The sequence below is a fragment of the Gopherus flavomarginatus genome, chromosome 4 (assembly GCF_025201925.1).
Source record: "Gopherus flavomarginatus isolate rGopFla2 chromosome 4, rGopFla2.mat.asm, whole genome shotgun sequence".
Classification (NCBI taxonomy): domain Eukaryota; kingdom Metazoa; phylum Chordata; order Testudines; family Testudinidae; genus Gopherus; species Gopherus flavomarginatus.
In genome coordinates, this window is record NC_066620.1 from 204,512,404 (window position 1) to 204,529,509 (window position 17,106).

The following is a 17,106-nucleotide window of genomic DNA, read 5'->3' on the forward strand; positions in this document are numbered from 1 at the left end:
GCGTCGGTGTGCGCATGCGCGCTGCAGCGCGGGAAGGTTGTTTCTAGCGGCTCCGCGGCGTCGCGCCGGGCACCTGGGCTGGCGGTGGGGCGGTTGAGGAGGATCGGTGAGTCTCTGAGGAGCTGACACGGGCCGCGCGATGGGACTTTTCGGGGGAGGGGGGGTTGGTCAGCGCGACGGCATCAGGTAGCTATGAGGCGAGAAGGGGCGTTCAGGTGGGTAAGACTACATCTCCCGGCAGGCAATGTGCCCACCTCTGTTAGCGTCCTATTACCAAGGGTGGCAATGCATGCTGGGAGATGTAGTCTGGTATAACTTTAGGGAGTCCCTCCAGTCACAGATAGTATGGGTATGGCCCTGCCTATCAGCCCACCCAAAGGAGGCCCCAATCACTCAGATTAGTCCAGGGGATCTCAGACTTTAGAACTGGTGACCCCTTTCACATAGCAAGCCTCTGAGTGCAACCCCCCTTATACATTAAAAACGCTTTTGTATATATTTAACATCGTAATAAATGCTGGAGGCAAAGCAGGGTTTGGGGTGGAGGCTGACAGCTCGCGACCGCCAGGGCGATCCTTAGGATTTATGGTGCCCTAGGCGAGATTATTAAACTGGTGCCCCTGTGCCTGTCTTGCTCTTAGCAACACAAACCTAAGCTTACACTATTGGAAAACTTGCCACATGCATGTTATTAAAACCAGTTTAACATAGTTAAGCACACTGTAATGCTGGTGGACTAGCACTAAAGAAGTAGCACTATAGAAAACATTCTGATTTGACAGAATGATGCAAATAATATAATTTTTTTAATTTGTCAACATTGTGTTGGAAATTTATATGAAGAGATATTGAAACAAGGATTTGTTTTTAATTAAAAGCAATCTTTCTGGCTTTTTTGGGTGCAAAATCAGGAATAATGTCATCGTATGACAAAGACAAAGTGATGTCTTGTTCGATTGCAAGAATAGCAAGACCAGTCAAGTGTTCCTGACTCCTTGTAGAGCGGAGATAGTTTTTAATGAGCTTTAGTTTTGAGAAACTCCATTCTCCTGATGCTACTGTTACAGGAATTGTCAGTAGAATATGACTGGCAATGTACACATTAGGATATATGTCAACAAGTTTGCTGATGAGTAAATTGTACAATGTCCATCATCGATTTTGCACGTGGCAACACGGATGACAGTATACTCAATTCTTCAAACAGTTCAAGTCCATTTAAATCAAAACGATAGCCGTGCTTCAGGAGGCTCTCTAGGTCAGGGGTCCCCAACGCGGTGCCCGTAGGTGCCATGGCACCCGCAGGGGCCTCTCAGAGCACCTGCGTACTGGCTGGTGGACAAGCACCTGCTCAAATGCCAGCGAAATTCAGCGGCATTTCGGCGGCGATGCCTCTGGATGACGCCGCTTGCTGCCGATAAGCAGCGTCATCCAGAGGCGTCGCTGCTAAAATGCCGCCGAATTTCGTCGGCATTTTAGCGGATGCTCGTCCACTGCCACGGTCCTTTGTCTGGCGGGTGCCAGACGAAAAAGGTTGGGGACCACTGCGCTAGGTTCTTGCACTGTGTCATTAGTTGCTCTTGTTTTCCTATTTCCTTGAAGTTAGTCCTGCTCAGCTCGCCTACCAGTTGAGTGAATGGAACCCCAGGCCGACAGCGGGTTGAGTGGCTCAGCCGAGGTCTCAGCCACCGGCCTTCTCAGCCCGCTGCCAGCCTGGGGTTCCTTGGGGGTCCCTAGGCCCGCAGTGGGTGCTGAGTGGCGCCAGCGGCCAGGACCCCAGGTGGCAATGGGGCAGGCGCCAGAACCCCAGAGCAGTGGTGGGCTCAGCCTGCCACTGCGTGCCATCAAAAATCAGCTCACGTGCCACCTTTGGCATGTGTGCCGTAGGTTGCCGACCCCTTCTCTACACATTAGTAAGGAGATGAGCATATTACAGTTGTTGGAGGGCTCTATTTAGCAGTAACAGGGCTATAGGAAAGTCAGTCAACATTTTTTGTTTGTCTGATGAAAACTGGCCCACTCCCTTCCCCATACCAAACTTGTCACAAATAATTGTCAACTTAATTTTCTGTTTTTGGCTAAGATACTGATTTTTTAAAAAAAGATACTGAAATTGAATTCAGGATTGTTAGCAAGCATTTTTGGGGACCAAATTTGTTAAATGACAATCTGAATGGAAACACAGTACTGCTTTCATGCTTGGCTCACCCCCCAGCCTGCTGGTCCAACAGCTGCAGTAGAGTAGGAGATAGGTGGAAAAGTGCAGGACCCCAAAATCCACGTCTTGGGGTGCAGAGTGGCAACAGCAGCAGCAAACCCTCAGGTCCGATCACATGCCAATGGGCACCACCGCTAGCCCAACTGACCATGATGAAGTTAGCACAGCATCTGATCTCAGGGACGGGGCACCCATGAAGCCACAGCAGCTCACCCTTCTCTATGCAGCTCCCCCTGGATGAGATGGATCACTACCAGCCCGAGGGAGAGATGTGCTTCCCAGCTAGGGTGACCAGATCCAGATGTCCTGATTTTATAGTGCTAGTCCCAATATTTGGGGCTTTGTCTTATATTGGTACCAATTACCACCACCTAGGGTGACCAGACAGCAAGTGTGAAAAACCGGGATGGGGGTAGCGGGGAAATAGGAGCCTATATAAGAAAAAGACCCAAAAATCGGGACTGTCCCTATAAAATCGGGACATCTGGTCACCCTACAGGTGAGTTCCTTCCCCCACCCCTTCCCAGAGACCCCAGCAGCCAATCCCATCCCTCAGACAGTGCTGCATTCATCTCTCTCTAGGACCCAGCAGCCCTGCTCTTACATGCTCCACTGCTTCCCCTCTGTCCAGACTCCCAGCAGAGCGGTGCCCCCAGACCTAGTGGTGCCCTAGGCGGCTGCCTGTTCTGCCTATGGCTAAGGACGGCCCTGGCGACCCCCCATGTAATAACCTCGCGAGCCCTTGAGGGGTCCCGACCCCCAGTTTGAGAACCCCTGGATTAGTCCTACCTACTAGCATGACAGTTCCTTATGTCATGTCAGTCACTGCAGGAAACCCAGCACGGCAGTCTTCTCCCATGCTGTGGCTATCACCACTGTAAGAACATCGTTTCCATATGTCATGACAGTAGCTGCTGCGAAAAAGTGCAATGACCTGATCTCTGTGAAGTTATGAGAGTCCCCCCTGCAAGGATGTAATTGTCCGTGATGTCATGACAATCACTGCCACAAGGCTCAGCATAATGACATTGCCATGGCTTCTGGCAGCAACTGTCATGACACAGGAGGCAAAGTTGCATCATCCCCTGTGTCACAGTAGGAGCTGTGTAGGAGAAGTGATGTGAGGAGGATGTAATGTAAATAGTCCCTGTAGCAGGCATGACATTGATGTTTATGATCATATAACAAACAAATGGGTCTGGGGAGTAATCGGGGGCAAGGGTGTGTGTGGGTGCGTGTAGAATATCCCGTGGCTTCTCTATCAGGCAGCAAGTGGAGACATTTACCAAGGGAGCAAAGCACTCAAATACACAAAAGGTAATGCTGTATTCAACACAGCCTTCCTGTTCAATAGCTGTATGAGTTCTGCACTTCTTTATGGACTATACATCTCTATCTCTGTTGACTCTACTTCTCTCCCCACTGCTTTAAAGGTCATGAAACATCACCGTGCTCATCCCCCTAAGGCATGGAAGTCTGTCAGAGAAGGAGCTGCACAAAAGAAGAGCAAGTCACAGCAGCACCCAGAACCTTCCAGCAAAAAAGCGGATGGAGGACAAAAACTGGGACAAGAGAAAGAGGTGATTAAATTTCAGACTAATCAGCCCAAAGAAATAAAATTACTGAAGTGGGAAGAGAGAATATGTTGTCCTTCTACTAAGGTGTATGGAGAGGAGAGCTTTTCTTTGAATATTTACTTAACTTGAGCAGTACACAGACTGACTGGAAAAGACAGGAGAAAATCCTCAGGGCCTGTAGGAAATAGATATCTGAATTTTATGTGATGGGTCTGGACGGGGCAGCGTAGTCCCATAGCTTAACAAAACAGAACTGGCTATTCATCTATTAAAGGGATGTATTATAGAACTGATTTGTGACTACACGATCAGAGTAATAAAATCTTAGCTCAGTCATTCCTTGGAGAAGGTGGATCACTTCTGGCTCATGGTCTGCAGGGCACAAGATTGACGTGGACAGCTTTCTATCTGAAAGATGCTCCTTGTCACAACCAGCCTTATGAGCAGCATGGTCCCATGTTGTTGAAAAGAGATTAGGAGAAATAAACCCATACGTTTTCCCATCCGCAGACTTGCTTCTGTAATGTGAGAGCTAAAGAGGTCTGGTTATGAGTTGTTTCCTCCTGTTTAAGACTGAAAGAAGCCTGCAGAACTTGTGTGAGATGTGCTCTTATTTGAGAATGTGTGCTGGATGATCATGGCTGCACAAGGCAGAAAACAAGCCTTTACTACAGGAGAGGCAACCAATGGCAAAAGGCCATTGTCATGTATTCAAATGGTTTCTCAGTCCTTACTACAAAGTGGGTCCTTGGAAGCAAGTGGATGGTCCCATGCACCAGAAAACATTTACAGGCAGTCCTCAGATTTACGACACAATTGGTTCCTGAAAATTGCATCGCAAGTCGAAACGTAACTCGGAATCGCAATCCACTCCATTGTGGGACTAAGTGTTATAAAGTCGAAACCAATTGTCGTAAGTCAAATCAGGATGTCAATTCAGAAGCATTATAAGTTCCATTCGTCGTAAGTCAAACGTCATAAATGTGTACAGGCATTCCTCAACTTTCTTTCTCTGATGTAAATTTTCCTTTTTACCTGGTCACACAGCCAGCCAAGAAGAGAGAGAAACGACAGAGGGAGCAGTCCCTTGAAGGTACAAATTTCCTTATTTTCTCCACATGTCTGTATCTGATCAATATTTTAGTGCTTCACCATAAATCCATATTCTGAAGCAACACTGAGAACAGGAAATAACTCATAAGTTTTATCAAAATATGATTGCAAATAGGCCTCAATTTTTTTCTGTGCATGGCAAAAAATAAATTATGCTCTGTATAACCTTAGCCAAGACACATTTCTATGTCTTATTAAAATATATGATTTTACCTTCAAATAGTATGTTTCTTTTCTATTTAGTGCTTGCGGTGGGGTCTGTGTGTGTCTATCAGAACCACAAGGGTCCTCGTTTTAACTTGCTCCTGATCCCTTGATGGCTACTGGATTATTGTGTACATGGTGCTTAATATACAAATAAGTAGACATGGTCCCTGCCCTCCAAAGTAGGGCTCCATGTCTGTCACAGAAGTCACTGATTCTGTGACTTTCTGCGACCTCCATGACTTCTGCAGGTGCCAGTGTGGCTGGCCCTGGGGCCACGCTAGAGCAGTCACAGCCCCCAGGCAGGTGGCTAGCCGGAGCATCCACAGTCTGTAGCCCCCGACAGCTGGAGCTGCTGGCCCCAGGCACCTCCCCAGCAGTGTTTCCCCTCCCCCCCCATATTTAATCACTAGTATTTTTAGTATAAGTCATGGACAGATCACGGGCTGTGAATTTTTGTTTATTTCCTGTGACTTGTCCATGACTTTTACTAAAAATACCCGTGACTAAATTGTAGCCTTACTCATGAGTTTACCATCTAAATGGGATAGTATTCCCTTTATAACCTTTAAAACTGCACCTTAATCAGTCTGCAGAAGTCACTGCTAGGTGACAGAAAACATTCCCTTCTCGAATAGAACATGCCATCTCTGCAGCACTTCCAATCTCTTCTGCATCCATCCATTTAGAAATCAGGGCTGGATATTGAACTTGAGTCAGTCATATAGCAGTGCCTAATGTCACTAGCTCAAGTGTCACTGGGGAGGGGGACGTTTTATGGACCAGTAGCCGAAATGGCTACTCATGGGCTTACTTCTCAATCCTTTCACTAGTTTTATCAATTATGTTGGGAGGAAACCACAATAGAATGGCAGCTTCTTAGGGCAGGGACCGCATATCTTGTGTGTGTTTTACACCAAACATGCTGTCAGTGCTTTACAAATAACTACTACTGACAATGTGAACAGGTCTGAGATGCTGTTTCTTTGGGGCAGAAAATCTGCTCTTGAGCTCAGTCATTTGAGGGGTCAGAGAAGTAACTGATATACCATAAAGTTTTCTATCCAAGTCCAATAGGTCACATCTTGACTGTTTCTCCTTCTCTGTCTCTTTCTGGTACCAACAAAAACAGGTTCTTGGAGCACAAAAAAAGTGAAGTTGTCCCCTGGCAAAACAGCAGCCTGGCAGCTACTCCCAGACAGCAGCATCAACCACCTGGGAGGCATGATGGATTCAGTAATATTGCAAGTATCAAGCACCACCACATCCCATACCTCAACTAAGGCTTCAGACACATAAGACCAAGAATCTTATTCTGTTTCCTCAAGTAATTAGGATGCTTAATGTAATAGCTAGTTAAAAAAAAAATATCATTCTGAAAGTGTCCAAGTAACTAATCAGTTATTGAGAATTCTAAACATTGTAGCACATGACATCAGGTCCATCTGGCACTGGAACTCTTCATTTGGAAAGCATGGGATGAGATTTGGAAGGTGTTCTCAGCCTAGGGTAGAAAGAGGCCTTGACATTTAATAGATAGTGAAAAAATAAAGTCATACCTAGGTAAATTGACAGCATAACCAGCTGTGTTTGCAGTTCAGCAATATTATTTCATGGAAGCTCTGCCAGACAGTCATGTCTTGTGTGACATTGCTGATCATATAATCCCATTCCAGGAAGTTCCTTCTACTTATAGGTTCTGTGGTAGAAATTAACACTTTGCTTTTTCCTTCTTCTAGATCCATTCTGAGTAAATCAGTACAAGAAAAAGATGACATTCAAAAGCACCTGAACCTCCTGAAGGAAAGGTAATGAGTGGTATGGCGAAGAGACCCAAGAGCTCTCAGTGACTTTGTAATATATTTCTGGAAATGTTCCTTCACTTCTGGGAGTTGTCATCTTCAGGAAATCTATCAGAGGGAAGCTGCTGTATGATCAAGAAAGGGAAACCTCAAGAGCATATCTGCTGAAGTGAATGATCAAGATTCGTTCAAAGTGGCAGAGCCTCCCTTTAACTTCTTATAGAGGCAACAGGCACTCAGGCAGCATTCCTGAGAGCTGCTGGAATGAACTGTATGCTCTAGAACCGTATTAGAAAGTGAGATATTGAATTTGGCAATTTAGAGCCACCATCATTTTGTGACATGAGCTCAGGTTGTTAAGAGCTGTGACCATTAATAGCATGCACGGAGAAGGGTAATCTCATGTGTTGGGCATAAGGTGCACCTTTTTGTACTTCATTGCTCAGGTAACCAGTTATACTGTGAAAACTTTGTCTTCCTTTGAAGTGGCGATTACAAGCTACTGACAGAGGCCAATACCAACTTGAGACAACGTGACCTGATTTCTGGAGGTGCTGAGTGTGCACAGCTCTGATTAACTTCAGGGGGAGTTGTGGGAGCTCAGCATTTCTGAACATCAGACCAAGTTATTTCACACTGGACATCCAAAAATCAAGGCATCTCCAAAATTAATGGCCACTTTTGAAAACAGCCATAAAGCTCTTGCTCCGACATGTATCTATGTACAAAGGTACAGGACACTCTATAAAGTTACTCCAATGAAAAGGTCCAAATTGGGAAACAGAAAGTGCTGCACATAAGCACTTAGTTTTATTTTAAAATGGTGAAATGATCAGAACAGTGCAGATAGTACTTAGAAGTTTCATATCCAGGAGCGTAGCCACAACATAGCCCTAGCTCATAGTACCTTTATATTATATCAAGAACAATTAAAAAGGATACTGATTCTGACCTCCAGTAACTAACAGGTTATAATGTTTGTCTTAAATCCAAGGCTATTTAATTGTTTTTATGTAAGCAAATACTACAACACATTCAAGTTGTATTTACTGAGAGCCAATGTAAATATTTTACGATGGAAATAATTTATTGACATAGGTCAGTGCTTGTAAGAATATGGGCTGTAGCACTGGGTATGAGTTCCATCCTGAACTTTTATAATTAGACATTACTGCAGCAAAGACTTGTAATAATCCAGTCTTAAAAAGATAAGGACATTTATGAGCAATTCCAGTTCCTTCTCCTCTCTTCCCCCTCTCTCCCCTCAGAAAAGAGCCTTGGCTTTAGTAGATGGTAAAAAGATGACTGAACAAAGACAGAAAGCATTAGCAAAACTAAAGGATGAACCATTACCAATACTTGTTTTAAGCATCAGAATCCTCAGCGAAAAATCAAATAACGCGTCATAACTGATCTTCTGTGGTTTAAATAATTAGAGCCCTACGCAGATACAAAAATTTGCATCCGCATCCAATCAGCATCTGCAATAATTAATTTATATCCGATCTGCACTCCACCTTTTATATGTATCCGCATCAGCACCTTATCTCACTGTTAGAGCCCTGCATGGATACAAAATCTTGATCCGCATCCGATCTGCAAAGATGGTAAACAACACAACTGCATCCTCGGATATAAAGTGGATATCTGTGGATTTGCAGGGCTCTATAAATAATAACACTAAGCACTTCCTCAGCACTTCACAAAAATTAATCTTAACAAAGACCTGAGAATAGTACTAACCTACTTAACCTTACAGTTGCCAAACTTAGCCAGAGGGATTAAGTGAGACCACAGCAGACAACATGGTCATAGCCAAGATAAGACCTCTGGAGTAGCTAGCTCCTAGTTCTGTGCTCAGGCATCTAAATCACACCACTCTTGAAAGAGAATTTCAGCCCACTCTCCTTCTTTCTTTAACACTCTGGGCCCTTTACCTCAGTGAGAGCAGCTCTGGGAGTATATGGTGAACATGCCTTCTCCCTAAGCAGGTCTTTAGTGGGTCACCTTGTTTTTTCAGGAACAAACATGTGATGCTGTTTGTTTGTTTGTTTTTTTAAATAAAATCAAGGCTTCTAAGACATTACAAGACCCTGAAGGTGCCTATTGGGAAGCTAAGCAATCTGAAAAATGTGCTGAGTCTTAAGGTGGCAGAGAAACAGAATCTCTCGTCCAATGAAGAGGCTATGGCACTACTGCAGGTAAGGGAGACATGGGGGCCAAGGGGGTATGGGATAGGAATACAGAATATGTATAAATCCTTGTTCTGCTCCCCAGTAGATTCTAACCTTTCAATGGAAGGGATGGGAGGGGAGGGGAACTTCAGGTATTCCTGTTCTCTCATTCCAGAGCTTCACTTCACACTGCTGCATCGAAGGATCCCAATTGTGCACTGGAGAGACTAGTGTCTTCTGGGATGAGGAAGAAATTCAGTCCAGGTTCACTCAATCCTGGTCTTATTCACCTCTTTTATCAGGCACTTCATTAAAAAAAAAAAACTCTGATGTGCATCACAGTACAAAGGGGAACAAAGACAATCCGGGGACTTATAGACCAGTCAGCATAACTTCAGTACTTGCAAAGATACTGAAACAAATGATTAATGAATCAGTTTGTAGCACCTAGACCAGGGGTCTGCAACCTACGGAATGCATGCCAAACACGGCACACAAGCCTATTTTGAGTGGCACACTGCTGCCTGCCGTGGTCCTGGCTCCCAGCCCCACTCAGCCCACCAGTCCACCACTCTCCCCTGCGGGGGCAGGAGGCAGAAGCTTGGTCCTGCGGCAGCAAAGCTTCCCCCCTTCTTTCCCCAGTGTGCTGCTTTCCTGCCCCTCCTCCTCTCCTTCCCTGCGCCAATCAGCTGATAGCCCTTGTAAGGGGGAAGGGGAAGAGTGGCAGCGTGCTCGCTGCTCCGTAGAGGAGGCAGAGAAGAGGTAGGGACAGGGCCTTGGGGAAGTGGGTGGAACAGAGCATATCCCTTCCAGCCCCCTACCATGAGCCGCTCAGGGCAGGGAGCTGGGAGCATCCCAGCCCTCTGCCCTGACCCCTGAACACCCCCCCAAACCCCAAGCCTTCTGCCCTGCAACCCCCCAGCCCTCTGCCCTGACCCCTGAACCCCCCCCACACGCAGCCTCCTGTCCTACACCCCCACACACCCCTGCCTTGACCCCTGAACCCCCCCCACACACCCAGCCTTCACCTCCACACACCTTCAGCCCTCTGCCCTGACCCTTGACCCTCACACCCACCCTTCTGCCCTGCACCCCCCAGCCATCTGCCCTGACCCCTGAACCCCCCCACAGCCTTCTGCCCTGCACCCCCCACACACCCCAGCTCTCTGCCCTGACCCCTGAACCCCCCCACACACCCAGCCTTCTGCCCGACACGCCTAGCCCTCTACCCTGACCCCTGAACCCCCGTACACACTCAGCCTTCTGCCCTGCACCTCCACATCCCCCAGCCCTGACCCCTAAACCCTCCCCACACACCCAGCCTTCTGCCCTGAACCCACCCACACACCTCTACGCCTCTGCCCTGACCCCTGAACCACCCCTACCAGGCCTGGGGTCCCAGCTGCCAGCCCCTTGCCAGGTGGCGTCCCGGCCGCAGGCCCCGCTCAGCCTGCTGCCGGCCTAGGTAAACAGAACCCCAGGCTGGCAGCAAGCTGAGCAGGCTGGCGGCATAAGATCAGCATTTTAATTTAAATTTTAAATGAAGCTTCTTAAACATTTTGAAAACCTTGTTTACATACAACAATAGTTTAGTTATTTAAATATAGACTTATAGAAAGAGACCTTCTAAAAACGTTAAAATGTATTACCAGCACACGAAACCTTAAATTAGAGTGAATAAATGAAGACTCGGCACACCACTTCTGAAAGGTTGCCGCCCCTTGACCTAGACAATAATATGGTTATAAAGAATAGCCAGCATGGATTTGTAAAGAATAAATCATGCTAAACCAACTGTTTTTGACAGGGTTACAAGTGGATGGAGGTACAGGGGGAAGCTATAGATGTGATAACTTAATTTTAGTAAGGAATTTAACACTATGCCACATGACAGTCTCATAAGCAAACTAGGGAAATGTGGTTTATATGAAAATACTATAAGGTGAGTGTACTGCATCCCTTTAATAGTCGCTGCTGGAGCTGTGTACTGCATCCCTTTAATAATTGCTGCTGGATTTCCTGGGCTGCCTCCCACTTGGTCTCATCACCTTTCTCTTCCCTTTTTCTTCCAGACCTCCTTGCCTGCAAAATTTCTCAGTCTCTGCCCTAATTTCTCACGGTCTTCTCCCAGGCCTCTTTTCCTGGAGAGCTTGTAACAATCTCTGCCCCGGTTTAGCCATGACTTTTTCTCCCAGGCTTCTGCATGGAGAGCTTCACACTCCTATCCCTGCTTATGCAGGGTCTCTCTCAAGCCTCTTTACCTGTGGAACTTCACAGCCTTCCAGTCCTCCTTCACACGTCTGGTTCCAGCCAGCAACTGACCTGCTCAGGCCCAGTAACTCCTTTTAACTGAGCCTGCAGAGCTCTGATTGGCTGCTTCCGTGCAGCTTTTCTAGGCAGGCCTGGAGAACATGGCTTTCACTGCACCTTTTCCTGTGGTGGGGTATGGTTAGGACCATTAGGCCTTCAGCAGCGGGCCTCAAAGGGCCTGGTATACCCCATCACAGAGTGTTGTTTGTAAGGCATGGGAGGTAATTATCCTGCTCTACTCAGCACTGGTGAGGGCTCAGCTGGAGTACTGTGTCCAGTTCTGGGTGCCACACTTCAGGAAAGATGTGAACAAATTGGAGACAGTTCAGAGCAAAGATGATAACAGGTTTAGAAAACCTGACCTATGAGAACAAAAGGAATCTGGTGGCACAGCTACCTCCTGATACTTGACATATGAGGAAAGGTTAAAATAACTGGATGTGTTTAGTTTTCAGAAAAGAAGACTGACAGGAGGACTTGATAAGTCTTCAAATATGTTAATGGCTGTTCTGAAGAGGACAGTGATCAGTTCTCCATGTCTACTGAAGACAGGACAAGAAGTAATTGGTTTAATCTGCAGCAAGGGAGATTTAAGTTAGCTATTAAGAAAGATTTTCCAACTATGATTGTAGTTAAGCACTTGAATAGATTTCTAAGAGAAGTTTTGGAATCTCCGTTGTTGGAGGTTTTTAAGAATAAGAAACCTGTCAGAGATGGTCTAGGCGTATTTGGTTCTGCCTCAGCACTGGGGATGGACTGAATGAGCCCCCTTCCAGCTCTACACTTCTGTGGTTCTCCACTAATATTTGAGCAGCTCTCTGATGTGCAGTTCCCCTTATTATGGTAGTTTGGGATAACACAAACATACAAGTAACCACATTGCCTGTTTCTTGCTGGGGTGGGGGTGAATTTGGCACATAATTGGATTCTGTGGTGGTGATCGCTAATCTACTGATCAGTAACCCAGATCCCTCATCTTTTCAAGGTCTTCACACAAGTGTTCTATTAGACAGTGAGATTTCATGCTGTTTTTCTCTGGAGACTGAGATGCAGTGGACGGTGTAATGAGGAGTTGACAGAATTTATAGTGTGTTGTATAGTGTTGCCCCTCTCCCCATGAAACTCCATAGTGGTAGTGAGTAAGATGGCCTCAGTGACCACTATGACTCTCAAACTGGTGACCTTAAAATCTGCCTCTGCTTCCTCTTTGTTTCTTAGCTGTGAATTATCATTTCATATTCTAATGCTCCAGGGAAAAATCTGTATCTAATGGGACACTTCCACAGATAAGCAAATCACTATCTTTAGCCCATCTGCCACAGAGCAGGAAGGAGGCAGGGCTCTGTGCTTGATGGAAAGTTAGTCAGGAAGTGCTGTCTAAGGCCACCTACCATGAAGAATCATTGTGTTCAGTTTTAAAACAAAATCCCACCAAACTTACTGGCAGACAAGGAAGTACTGAAGATGCTGAAACAATATTTTGTTATCCACATTTCTGCCTCTGCTGTTCCTGCCTGCGGGTAGCAGGGAACAAGAGGCATCCTTTCTTATTTTGTGGAAGAAATCCACTAGGACATGTTCTGGGAAGGACAAAGACAAGAGAATGGACAGTGAAGAAAAATTACAAGGTAAGTAGGTGCCAGTCTGTGCCTGTGCCTCTCACACTTTGTCTGCTTCAAACTTCCCCTTTCCAGGGTTTTGTTCTTGTGGTTTACTCAAGTGGCAACATCAAAACATAACCGTGAACTGGCTGTTCAGAGGGATTTTCCCCCTTTGAGTTTCTTTCTGAGGCAGAAATAACCTCCTTCTGAACTGGAGATAATAGGAGCCACCTGGTCTGTCTGTCATTGAGTCAGCAAAAGAACTCAACATCTCTGCGTAGAACCTGACATTCTGTTACACAAATATTATTTAAAATATCATTTTCAACTTCTCAGAGCATTTGTCTTCCTCTCTGGTTCCCCTGGAAGAGTTCACATAGATGCTTTCATCATGGTATTTTAACAGGAGCTTAATCTGGCTTATTTGTCTCAGCCAGTCAAGCTGTTGCTAACAGAAGAGCAGCTGTGGGACTGGGAGAAGGTGGGACTGGAGTCTTAATTCCATGCCTGAACTGAATCCAAGTGTAAAGAGGTTAGCTGGGGCTCGTCCCTTGCTGGGGCAGCGGGGAGCCACACCGCCTCACTATACGCTGTTGATGTCCTGGGGGGAATTAGTCTGGCCACGGGAGTCTCCTTCGGTGGCCCTTGCAGCAACCGAAATAAGTACAATACGTCCAGGCCCTGGGTCAGGGCAGGACAACAGTGAGTCAGACGCTCAGGCCCTCAGGCAGGGGCTGAGCAATAGTAACAAAAACAGTAGCAATAAGTCCAAGCCCTGGGTCAGGATGGGGCAACAATGAGTCTGGCGCTCAGGCAGGGGCTGAGTAATAGCGATGCAAACAGTAGCCAGGGGTCAGGGCCGGTCAACAATGCGTCAGGCGCTCAGGCTCTCAGGCAGGGTTGAGCAGTAGCAATGCAAACAGTAGCAGTGAGCCCAGGCCTCCAAGGGATCTGGGAGAGGGAGAGACTGCCACCAGCGAGTTGGATGGCGGGGGGACACAGACCCTCCCACTCCACTGGGTCCCAGCCCGGGGCCCTAGCAGCAGCAGAAGACCCAGTGCTGTGTCAGTGGGGATCCTGATCACAACACACTGACATGGGCTCTGGCAGTGTTGCAGCCAGACTAGGCTCAGCTGCCCCTGGGCTACTTCCAGCCCCCCACCAGGGATACCTGGGTCACGGTGGTGTCCCCTGGGGGGTCCAGCGCCATGGGTTCCTCGGGGTAGTTGGCGAGAGGCAGATCCAGCAACTCCTCCTGGTAGCGGGCGTGGGGCGGGTCAGGCCAGTCCTTGGGTGCACCTAGGACTGCAGGGGCGTCCCAGTCGCGGGCCAGGCTGGAGGCAGCTGGCCTCCCTGGTGCCTGTCTCTCCGGTGAGTTCTGAGGTCGATCCTTTGTACTTCCAGGGCACCACCTGACCCTCTGAGGGGCAGGCTTAGAGCTTCCTAGCTCCACCCACTCCGGTGTCTGGAAGGGCTTGTCCCTCTCTGGGGTGGCGGGGGGACACACGGCCTCATTACACCAAGCTTCTTGTTCATAGACAGAGATCAATGGCCATGTCATAAATGAGTTGTTTCATTTCTTCATACAAATGCTGTCAGGTGATAGACGAGACTTCAGTCCTTTAATTCTATTGATTTCTTGTTCTTTGGTTCTTTCTTGAGCATCAGTGTTTGTCAGGAAAGTTAAAGATGGGACAGTTTGGGGGGGACTCTACCACAATGTTTTGCATATAAACCATTTTTAAATGTATTTGTTCTGTTCTTTTCATTTTAACCCAGGAAGAAATAACCACAGTTGTGCAGACTGCTGAGAACACAGACGAGAATATTCAGAGCCTGCAGGACAAAATACAGACTCTCAGGAACCGGTTGGAGGAAGCTGAGAACAAGGCTAAGAAGGTATCTTATAACAAGATTTGCTACATTGATCCCAGGAGGGCATGTTTCTGGAACCAACCATTACATGATCTCTCAGCAGAGGGCCTTGTGTAGGAGAGACACACCGGGCATTAGGTGTGTGCATTTTCAAGGATTTCTAAATATCAGGATTTCTGTTTTTCAGGACTAAGAAATTAGGAGGATGGTGGCCGTAAATAATCTGTTTGCACCTGTGATCACATTTCATTTTTGTTGCTTCTCTAGCTGTTCCAGAAAAATGATACAGGAGTCCTCAGTCTTCCAGAACTCCCAAAGCACAGCCTGACAGCACCCATTCTGCAGGTGAGCAGGGACAGGGCACCATGTTTTCAGAGACCTTCCAGACAATTAGGAGGAGACAACAGAAATCACATTGCCCTTTCTAGCAGGAACTATCTGCATTTCCCCTCTCCTGGGCAGAGCAATGTGTTTGTGTTTGAACAGTCTGTAAAATACTCTGAATAAGAACTGTTTGTCTATCCCTGATCACAGAGAGAAGTTTATTAAATGGTCCCTTGTGAGATATTTCCATCCAAGTGTTAAGGATCACTATCCTCATGTCACCTTGTTGACAGCTGGAACTGCACTGGAAATAAAGTCTTATTGGATGGAATCTCTCCTGGACTCTTAACGACTTGTCTACACATAGCAGCAATGCTCACTGGGAGAGGGGGGGTAATGTCTGAAACGCACTCCCGTAGTGCGCAGTGTTGCTCCCTGTAGACATGCCTTAAGTGAAATGGATATGTCTTGTATTTCTATCACCCATTCTCCATTTTCCTTCCTTTCTTCCATCTGCAGGAGGAGATTCTGAAAATCCAAGACCAGAAGGGTATTCTGAAGGACCTAAGCACCATCCAGCACTCAGCTGAGATGAAGAACATGTTGACCCTCCTTGAACAGGCCTATGAGAAGGTGGACTCCCTTTGAGGAATCCGTACACGAAGTTATGCTGAGGCAGGCTTTATTTCATGGTCCAGCAGGTGTTGATCCTGTGACAATATTTTTGCTTCTAAAGACTTGCCTTCTGCAATCACCAAGTGTCTATTAATCAATCGTTTATTAGCCAGATATTGGCACAATATATTGATTGTTGCCCAGTGGGACATTAGTGACATGCTGCTTTTTCACTGGCGTAAAGACCAGACATATAGAACCTAGCTCATCCAGAAAAGGAGCACTTTTAAATAGTGTATATATTATCTATTAATAAACTGGATTATGGCTGTTATTTTCCATTTTCAAACATTTTTTTGTGGTTCAGAGAACTGAGTGACAAGCAGCAGATTCCACTAGCTCTAATATTGCATTGAAAGGTCTGGATTTCTTTTCTTTTCTTTTGGAAAATTAGGATTGTTTCATTATATTAGGCCTGTCATGCCAGAGATATGACTATAGTCCCTTTATGGACTCAACATTCACTCTAAAGAGAAAATTAAATCCTATTTGAAGTTGAATGATATAATAGATATTTTATTTAAAGAATAGTTGCTAAGCCACAATAACTACCCCCTTTTCAAGAAAATTAGATCTGTTTTTAAATATAAATCAAAACACCTATGTGGTAACCTGAAGTTAAAGGATCAACATTTCATTTGATCAGCTGGACAGTATTCCTTACACCAGGCCTGCACAACTCGTAAAGCGGCGAGGGCCACATTATTCCAAAGAAAACAGCTGAGGGCCGAAACCCCCCGGCCCTGCAGAAACACCTCCCCCAGCACCTCCCAGCCCCGTGGAAACACTCCACCCCAGCGCCGCCCAGCCCTGCAGAAACAAACCCTCCTTCCCCAGCACCGCACCATCAAAACAGCTGTGGGCCAAAAAGGAAGGTTGAGGGTGGGAAGGTGATACTTGATTTTAAATCAACCAGGGGCTCCAGGCTGAAGAGGTGGCTGGGAGCCCTCAGGGGCAAATTAAAGGGCCCAGGGCTCCGGCGGTTGGGGGAACCCAGAGCTTTGCGGGGCTGGTGCAGGGATTTAAAGGGCCCAGAGCTCCTGCCGCTGAGGGGAGCCCGAGCCCTTTAAATCCCAGCCCCAGCCCATCTGCTGGAGCCGCAGCCGGGATTCAAAGGGCTCTGGGGTGCCCGCAGCGGTGGGGAGCCCTGAGCCCTTTAAATCCCAGCCGTGGCCGGGATTCAAAGGGCTCTGGGCTGCCTGCAGTGGCGGGGAGCCCTGAACCCTGTAAATC

The 17,106-nt window shown here is 46.8% G+C and overlaps 1 protein-coding gene across 2 annotated transcripts; it reads left to right on the forward strand.

Annotated features, from left to right (window-relative positions):
• The first annotated feature begins 21 nt into the window (after nt 1–21).
• On the forward strand, nt 22–16,373 carry CENPQ (centromere protein Q). Of its 2 annotated transcripts, none has more exons than XM_050948928.1 (9): nt 22–106; nt 3,652–3,797; nt 4,833–4,888; nt 6,245–6,356; nt 6,852–6,920; nt 8,986–9,115; nt 14,779–14,898; nt 15,142–15,219; nt 15,718–16,373. In XM_050948928.1, the coding sequence occupies exons 2-9, from the start codon at nt 3,655–3,657 to the stop codon at nt 15,844–15,846; spliced, it is 837 nt and encodes a 278-aa protein (XP_050804885.1). In that variant the 5' UTR covers nt 22–106; nt 3,652–3,654; the 3' UTR covers nt 15,847–16,373. The 2 variants fall into 2 exon arrangements, with proteins under 2 accessions (XP_050804885.1, XP_050804886.1); XM_050948929.1 differs by lacking the exon at nt 22–106 and adding an exon at nt 166–186.
• The last annotated feature ends 733 nt before the right edge of the window (nt 16,374–17,106 follow it).

Bases quoted from the DNA above. Each gene is read 5' to 3' on its own strand.
- CENPQ (XM_050948928.1), top strand. From the start codon at position 3,655: ATGAAACATCACCGTGCTCATCCCCCTAAGGCATGGAAGTCTGTCAGA. The intron at 6,921-8,985 runs GTAATGAGTGGT...AATAAAATCAAG, and splicing joins CTGAACCTCCTGAAGGAAAG to GCTTCTAAGACATTACAAGA. The intron at 14,899-15,141 runs GTATCTTATAAC...TTGCTTCTCTAG, and splicing joins CTGAGAACAAGGCTAAGAAG to CTGTTCCAGAAAAATGATAC.